Genomic DNA, 9,618 nt, shown 5'->3' with positions numbered 1-9,618 from the left:
TATCTTGGGTAACATAATATTTTTTCAATGTTGGTTTTCTACGAAATGAACTTTGGGCCAAACCTCTGTTCCGACCCGAAATCACTGCGTTGATCGTAATTTAAGTAGGTAATTTTAGTCTTGAAAATATATTCGTGGAGGTCCAGGGGAGGTTTATATTACTTAGGACTTAGGAGGGAAGTAATGCCAAGTTGACCGGGTAGTAAGCAATAAATAATATATTATCTTAAACTGATAAAACATTTGCTGCCGTTTTAAATGAAACGACAATTCCACAGTATAGCAATATGACATATAATATTGCTATGCTGTGACAATTCCTTCAAACGTTTGACCGATTAAGCGTTATGGATCTCTCTACTTTTATTACATTCTACAATATAGCTTTAAAAACAAAACGATTGTAATAGTACTGCCAATTCTTCATTTTGTACTTTGTATATAATATTTTGGTCAAATCTGGCAATTTGGTGTTTGGATTTCCTTTAAACATAAATAAAAAGTTAAAAACAAAAATATATCTTTCTATAATTATACAAGTGTGTAAAATAATAAATAATTACAATGTCCTTCATAAAAGTAAATTTTCTTATTATTGTACTGTTCAGCTTCGTAACGACGCCTACTTGTATGTTTATTATTATTAGTAACGCTAACAACATAAATATCATCGCTATCTTAAGTTATAATTTCAATAAGTATATTTATTATAATATATAACTACTGGGTTGCTTTAATACTTTCACAAAAAACAGCCTTTCTCTTTGAGTACAGTCGACAAATTGGAAATCTGGAACTTTTGGAAACGTCCTGTGTTTGTTAACAGAATCTTACTCAGTCCCCTGGTTACAATAGCCATGACGAAATTTTTTTTTTGTTTTGGTAAGTGAAGGACCATTCAAAAATAGAAATATCGGTGAAAAAATGATTTTTCGTCATACAATAAAATGTTCAACTTTTCAAGCCCTTTCATTTACGTATACATAGACATATACCATGTCTCAAAGTGGTACATTAGTGTGTACGAAGTAGTCCTTCTTTTTGTTTACTTTCTATGCTGGTGCTGCATTCTCGCTCAAAAACATTGCAGTGCTCTACGCAGTACTATTAACACGTTTATGACCTAACTATGACATTTATAAGAAGACCATTTTGCAATTTGGTAGAAAACAAACTGGGTCAAACCAGAAACCAAGCTGAATTAATGTTTCATTGATAAATACGTTCAAGGTACTGTTAACACATTTTTTCACTTACAAAGACAGTTAAATAGGACACTGTCTTGTCTGTTCTTGTAGAGAACTTTGAAAGGAACTTTGTTGACTGTACGCGCTATATTGTCTATCCCCATCGGAGAGGCGAGCCGGGTGGTCGCACTAGGGAAGCCCTGGTCTCGGCTGTTAGGGCTCCGCCCCCACCCTCTGGTAGGCCGTAGAAGGAGTACAGGTGCCGCCTGTGATGCAGCTCGTGGCCCTTGTGAGAAAGGCTCTGCAGCCTGCTCCATAGGGAGAATATCCTCTTGTTCACCGACTTCCTCTCTTGTGGGTTTGTGTCTGGAAGAAAAATGATTAACTAAAGTCCCAATTTTTTAAATTGTTAGCTATCTAATTGTTTAATAAGAAAGCTTTTGCTACCAGTACGATACATGATATTATGAAAATCAATAGTATCTAATATCTAGTCAAATGACTATTGCTAAAAGTTATTTACTGTTCATTAAATAGTTTTTAGTTTTAAACTGTAGCTTCTAGTTTTAATATTCATGTGTATGTTCCAATTTATCCAACCAGTATTATAGTTTATATATGAAAATAGGTTTACCTGTAATCGTTTGATTTTTCTTCTTTAACTTTATTGCTCCTTCTCTTTTAGTATTTTCTATTGAATCTAATCTATTCGTAAGTTTCTGATCATCATCCTTGTAAAACTTACTCAACGCTGACGAATCTAATTCTACTGAGTCAGTATTATAATTTTTATTGCTTTTAATATTCTTCATGTTATTGGTCAAGAACGCTAGACGTATTTTTAATATCAATAATGGACCAGCTACTTCGTCAATATCAGTTCCTAGGATATCCTCACTTATTATTGGATCATCACCTTTATTCTTCTCGCTGTAGTCAAAGTCGTTAGCGGTTTCAATTTCTGGATACTCGTACGAGCTTCTATGGAGTCGGTCCAGCTGTCTCGGGTAGTTGTGCCATTGTTCTTTCCTGTAACCTTTATCATCGTAGTTTTCGCTTTGCGTCGCATCGTTGAAAATCTTCACGGGATAGGTTTTGTGTTTTCGACGTGATTTGGACTTATCACTATCCGTTCCTTTGAATAGTTCATAAAATATATTCCGATCATTGTCTACTGTGTTAAAAGTATTGTCATATTCTTGGTCGCCGTCCACCGGCTCCTCCGTCTGGTCTACCGGTGTTAGTGGAAGTACATCACTTAACGACAGTGTTATAGTAGTCAGCAGTAGTAAAGGAAGTAGGGATTGTCGCATCTGTAACAAAGAGATACGAAACATTAAAATGTGTTTGCCAATACCTCTATCATCCACGGTGGCTGAGTTTAGTGGTTATTACTAGAGATAAAACGATTACAGACATTTTGTTGTTATCTATAGAAAAGTTCCAATAATGACGTCTAATTTTATAAAGTTAAGCACCATTTACAAACTTTAAACTGTACGGCCTTATTTTTTATTCGCGTAGTATACAAGAGTACTATCAGAGAAGTTGATTCATAGTCAGATGGCGGACCTCCATAGTTTGGTCGACTTCTGTCAAATCCAACTACAGACTACAGTCTACAGATCACGACTTACATTGAATTGATATAATCCGACCAAATCACGTAGATCCGTAATCTGGATAAAAACAACATCAATGATGCATTAGATTGCAATAAAGTGACTTCAGTAAAATATATTAAAAACTGACGATGCTGATGCCGAGCTGCACAGCTGAGGGCGGATTCGTTTATTATCATTTTGATTGAATCGCCGATAAGGTTTTTCTTGAGCCATCTATCAATCGGATCTGTTTGTTCGCAAATCGCAAGGAGACGTTTGGCGGCCCTTTCTAAAAAAACTCATCTCCTCAGTTTTCTTAAAATCTAAATGATAATCCGGCGATAATAATGCCCGTCCATTCGTCATTTTTCATCACCTGCGGACGTTTTCAAAGATTGTCATTTGAATACCAAAGACTTCTGCTACTAAAAATTTCACTCGATCAGATTGCAATAAAAATGAAAAGAAAAATGTGTGCTACATTTTTCGTGTCATTTTTAGATTCGATTGATAGATGGCTCGAGAAATACCTAACAAAGAGTTTGAAAATCGAGGATTTTTAACAAAAGTTTAAGAATAATAATAATTTTATTAGTTTATGAGTAATTTAGAAATTCGGCCACACTACTTTAAATATACGTCTAGACTATAAACAACTGACGACCTCTGTGGCTCAGTTGGTGGGCTATTGGTAGCTCAAGCCGGGGGTCGCGGGTTCGAATCCCGCCGACGGAACAAAAAGTTTTCAAAGTTCCTGGGTCATGGATATGTATTAAATATGTGTATCATTTAATAAAAATCTTAAATATATGTATAGTATAAAAGTATTAAATATATTTCCGTTGTCTGGTACCTGTAACAGAAGTCCTTCAGGTACTCACCACGGGGCCAGACTGACGTGGTGTGAAGCGTCCATAGATATTATTATTATTATTATTAACTGTACAGACAATATGTCTGAAAAATGTTCTTTGAGATTTTCACGTCGATGGTTTTGAGGGCGTTTTATTTTTGAAATTCATTCTCGTCATAATAATTAGCAACATGGCTCTTTGTGCCTTTTTCTTATGCCAATTGTACAGTATGTACAATGCTAGGCGAGTGAATTAACCACATATTACTTTATAACTGAACACTACTGCTCTGGCGACGGCTGGTGAAGAAGTGATCATCAGACTGAAGTCGAGCGACCACTCCCACCGCTCCTACTACCTAGTAGGCGTGTCCAACTTTATTTATCAATACACTACACAGTACACCAATGCTTAATGCCTAGCTCAGAAATCGTCAAAATGACATTCTTGTCGCATAGCGCCGCGCGCCGGTTGCATGTGATGATGCCGGCGCGGCGTCATGAAATTCTGCATCGCAATGGCATCGCAATACGAGTAACTCTTGTTATGTACCGCCATTTTGAGAGCTCATCATTTATGATTCTCATTTGATGTATCGTGTTTCGCTCATTTACTCGTAAGATTCAGCTACACTATTCATCAATATAACACTGCAAGCACTACATACATATTAAGGCATGTACCTAATATTTAACTGTAGGTGCGGACCACCTAAGTCAGCGGTTCTCAAACTTTTTTGGTAGCGGAATCTTTTTAGAAAACTGTGACATTTTTGACGGACGGAAAAAATTGTTTTGTCTCTGAATGAATTGTCTCCATGATGAAATATGAATGATGAAAATATGAAGATAGACACCAGAGTCACCAGTGCGTCTAGCATGCGCGTACAACGAGATAAATCACTCTCGAGTATAGTTATATCGTCGATATCGACATAATGTCAAAATTATTTTTTGACATTATGTCGATAGATTTTGACGACAGATCTACACGAGAAAAAATGTATGTCATGAGGGTCAATAGAGATGAAGAGACATACCATTAAACACCGAGAAAACATGTAGACAAAATTTTCTCGTTATGGGCATGCTAGGCGCACTGGTCTATATTCGTATTTTATAAAAACAATAATTTATGTGTAGCTTGAAGAGCTTATGTATAACTGCAAGGCCTTTGCGGAGCCCCAGGGTTCCGCGGAGAACTCTTCGAGAATGGCTGACCTGAGCAGTAGCTAAAGTACCCGCTACCAATATGTGCTTAATTTATTTAATCCATCCCCTTAAGGCCATCCCCTGAGCAAACGACCTTGACCATACATTTGGCGCGTTGCCGAGATCGCACCAAAATCCTATTCCTTTTACTTAAATCTTATAGTACGGTAAGTAGAAAAAATTCAAACAGCGAATATGTAGTTAATGAAATTGTCGATCTATTGGCGTGTGTTTCAAATAAACATTATTTGTAAATAATAATAATAATAGTTTATTGTCTCAGTAAATACATAATAAGAAAATGATACACAAGTCAAAACAAAAGATAGATACAGGATATTGCAATAAGGTGCGCAACCCCTACACTAAGAGTCTTGTGCTGTAGGGGTTGAATAAATTCAATGTACTTACATAATAAATGGATATTATAAACATGACAGAGAGAGAGCTTAAAATACTAGGGAGATACTGAATGTATGCTTGAATTTCAATAAATTGGTATTACCATATTACTTTGGAAGCTGATATCATGAGTATAATAAACAAAAATAGGAAATTAATAACGAAGAAAGGAATGTTCATATATTAAAGATTATTGCTGTATTTAGACTCTAAAAACGGTAAATTACGGCATCTCCGTAGGGGGAGCGCCTTAATTCCCAATTCACGAACACATAAAATTGGTTTCGATTGCGTGACAAGAAGCTACTACACGCCACTAATAACCAATTATTACTTTATAAGTCGTTTAATATTTACCTATCTATCAATTATTTACTCGTAACTTTGAGTGACGCTTATTTTAAGCTACCCCAGTTTACCTACATTTGGTTCATGTAACATGTGACAAAGTTTATGTGACAAAAGCAACATCAACTTTCTACACAAATACAAACGTCAATTCAATTCAATTCAAATATTCTTTATTGTGCACACAATACATAGAAAATACAAATAATTTAAACAAGATTTTACATAGGTGTCACAATGGCGGCCTTATTACTAGGTAGCAATCTCTTCCAGGCAACCACGAGCGAAGGTGATATTGTGGAAGAGATAAGTGTGCATGCGCAGACAAAAGAATACAAATATTATATTATTATAAATACGTCCAATATGAATAAATGAAAAAACTGCTGAATAAGTGATCGAAGCATAAATTGTACTGTAACATTTCATGTTGACTACGTCGGTGTATTTAAGAGTACATTCGCTAAAGTCATTCATTTTTTCATGAATGAAATGTATGAATAAGTAGCCCGAAGCGAGGCAATTTAAGAATATCTGGGACCATCTTTTCATTATGGTTCCCTCGCGTTGGTATTTTGTAAGCGTTGCGTCACTTTTTTTGAATAAACATTTGATTTTCAGGGACATTTGGCACCAACTATTAGGTCCCGAAAATGAGCGCCTTTTGTCCAGGACTCATTGTCCCTAAAGAATGGAACTTCGTCATATCGCAAGTTAATGTTACAAAATGTGATAATGGAGGTCTTTAAGAATCTGGGGGTTCGGAGGGCTACAAAGAAAACTTTAATGAAATCTAATGTAACCTTAAAGGTAAATTTTAATGTAGCGCCTAGCGGAAACACCAGGCTGACATCATGTTTTTTTTTATGAAATAAGGGGGCAAACGAGCTAACAGGTCACCTGATGGAAAGCAACTTCCGTCGCCCATGGACACTCGCAGCATCAGAAGAGCTGCAGGTGCGTTGCCGGCCTTTTAAGGGGTAATAGGGGAGGGTAGGGAAGGGAAAAGGGTAGGAGATTGGGCCTCTAGTAAACTCACTCACTCGGCGAAACACAGCGGAAGCGCTGTTTCACGCCGGTTTTCTGTGAGGACGTGGTATTTCTCCGGTCGAGCCGGCCCATTCGTGCCGAAGCATGGCTCTCCCACGTCAAAAAGTACAGCACGTCACAGCAGACGCGGTCACGACCTGAAATTTTGGGGGGGTCACCAATAGTCACTACACAATTTTTTTATCTGCGCCCTCGGACGGTTCTGGGTTGCCAGCTGTCTAAGTTCGGACGCAGCGGTGGTTAGGGGATAGATAGAAATTTCCTTGAGATTTTTCAATGTGACCTTAGATTTGGGGGGGGGGGGGGGGGCATGACATCTCCCATCCAATTTTGCCATGAGATTCTGGTAGACCTATAGTATCACATTGAACTCTATATTCTAAGGGCAAGGTTTTGTTTCACCCTGTATAATCGTATTATTTTCTTAAAAAATCTCATAGTTCTCATCTTGTAGACTTTTGGCTCATTTTCATTGGTCGATAGGGCCCGCATGCGGGGTGCGGGAGATTTCTGAAACGCATGCCACAGGGCCCGCATTCGGGGAACCGTTTTCATTAGTCGATAGGGCCCGCATGCGAGGTGCGGGAGATTTCTGGAACGCGTGCCACAGGGCCCGCATTCGGGGAAACGTTTTCATTAGTCGATAGGGCCCGCAGGGCTGGGGAGAACCTCTGTGTTCGTCGCCAGTTACAGACGTTCTTGCCATGGAACAACAACCTGATTTCAAGGTACTAGACATAAAATCATTTGTTACAGTATGTGTCTAAGCACACTTAACGCCTCCGTGGTCTAGTGGTTAGAGCGTCGCTCTCGACTCCGGAGGTCGTGGGTTCGAATCCCGCGTTGGAAACATGTTATTTCCAAGTTTGGTTAGGACAATGCAGGCTGATCACCTGATTGTCTGACAAGTAAGATGATCCATGCGTCGGATGGGCATGTAAAAAGTCGGTCCTGCGCCTGATCTCTCGCCAGTCGTGTCGGTCTTCCGTCCCACTGGGTTATGAGAGTAAAAGGAATAGAGAGTGCTCTTGTGTACTGCGCACACACTTGGGCGCTATAAAATTACTCCTGCGTACCTGGTCTGGTTTCAATGAAACCGGCCACCGTCACCGAAACCGGTGTGGGGAGTATTATTTCTAAGCACACTAGGCTGAATTACGCCGACGTAAATTCCGCCGCGTTTACGCCGAAATTCCGTCGCCAGCCGAATTTCCGTCGAGCCGAGTCGAGCGTACAGTTCGGCAGCGATTCGGCGGTAATGTTTTGTATAGCAACACACTTAGATACGCGACGGAATTATCAAAACCGAACATAGCAAATCAAACCTTAACTCCAAATCGTTAACGCACACATTACATCAGAGAATTTTAAATACTCACTTACGCGCGCGTTCCGCAACGAAAATTACGCCGCGAAATTTCGGCTCTTCGCGTTGTATGGCCAGTAGTATGGCGGCCATTGGGAACGTGGCAACTCGCGTCCCGCAAGCTGTATATCGACCGATGAATTTCATTGGTCGATATCACGGTCGGTATAAAGCATGCGGGCAATCCCCGCAGGCGGTGTAACGAACACGTATCGACTTGTAACTTTCATTGGTCGTTATCTCGGCTGCGGGGACTGCCTGCATGCTGTATAACGAACGAGTTAACGACGAATGAAAATGAGCCATTTGTCTTGTTATTACAGACGGACAGACATCATATTAATAGACGGTGCAGAGTCCCGTTAATTCTTCACATAATAATATGTTCTGTATTATGGCGGTATGTGTTACGTCACAGAATATATTATATTAGTAGTACAAAGTTACGTGTGTTAGACAAACACCACGTTTATATGACATTATATTATGTATACAATCTGCCGTGGAATGGCTCGTTAGCGTTCTGAAGAGACATCACTCTATTGGAACAAATTATTCTATTCCACTTCACACACAACATCGACAGTGACGGATTAAGACTACTTGATGCCCTAAGCAATCCATGCCTGTGTACCCCCCCCCCCCCACCCATCCGTAGGTCAATAAGAATCTGTCTTTAAGCTTTTACCACCTAAAACATAAGTCTTTTTTTTTTTAAACTTTTGTTTTTGGTGAAGTGAGAGTGGTGAAACGAGATGCCCTAAGGACGGATGTTTTTTGTCCTTCTTCTGGTGCCCCCTCAGACGTGACGCCCTAGGCAATTGCTTAATTTGATTAAGGGTTAATCCGTCACTGAACATCGACGAAGACTCGCGACGAAATTAAAATCGTAAATTTTGACTCACCCGTTCTTGAATTACCCGTGAACTTTTCCAATTCTATTTTTAAACATTCTATTTTTAGAGGAACACATGACAACGTTTGTTATCACAAAGTTAACTGAAACTACATGAGAAACTAATAATAAACTAATCATCTTATTTTAAATTATGTACCTGCCGCATAAAAGACCATCATTTAACGTTTATAATCTTTCGTGCGGCAGGTCTATGCATAATTTAAAATTAGAGGATTAGTTTATTATTGTGTTAGGTCCTTTTTTATTTTAAAAATACAAAATCTTAATTATTAGTTTATTATTAGTTTCTCATGTAGTTTCAGTTAACTTTGAGATAACAAATGTTGTCATGTTAAGTGTTCCTGATGATGATAATGTTCTAATGAAAAAGTCATAAATAAATACATAATTAGATGCCGCCTGCAACTTTGTTGCGCAGCAACTTGAGTATCGTGACCCTTCACTGTACATTTTGTAGTAATAACGACCGTCCTAAATGTCCTTTTCAAGGGCTTCAATTATCTAAATACTATTTTCCAACTACTTAAGTTGATGTAGTTAGTGATGTTCATAACGTTAATAATTGGTATATACAGCGTCATCTTTAATCCGAACCCCTTCTTTCTAATCCGTACACCTCTGTAATTCGAACGCCCAACCCCTGCCCGCTTCTTCACTCGCCACTTCATTCTTTGTAC

General features: G+C 38.6%; 1 protein-coding gene across 2 annotated transcripts in view; it reads right to left on the bottom strand.

Annotated features, from left to right (window-relative positions):
• Window positions 1-1,002: 1,002 nt before the first annotated feature.
• LOC121729675 overlaps window positions 1,003-9,618 on the bottom strand; it is a 61,564-nt gene continuing 52,948 nt past the window's right edge. The window contains exons 2-3 of one of the 2 annotated variants that reach the window (XM_042118261.1): window positions 1,822-2,500; window positions 1,003-1,553 (exon numbers count right to left, since the gene is read on the bottom strand). In XM_042118261.1, the coding sequence (XP_041974195.1) occupies window positions 1,342-1,553; window positions 1,822-2,500 (891 nt within the window). In that variant the 3' untranslated portion in view covers window positions 1,003-1,341. The remainder of the gene's footprint in view (window positions 1,554-1,821; window positions 2,501-9,618) is intronic. The other variant, XM_042118262.1, reaches the window with a different exon arrangement.

Source organism: Aricia agestis, chromosome 8, assembly GCF_905147365.1.
Source record: "Aricia agestis chromosome 8, ilAriAges1.1, whole genome shotgun sequence".
Lineage (NCBI taxonomy): Eukaryota > Metazoa > Arthropoda > Insecta > Lepidoptera > Lycaenidae > Aricia > Aricia agestis.
Note: the sequence above shows the minus strand (reverse complement) of the source record. Positions and strands in the feature narration are given on the sequence as shown.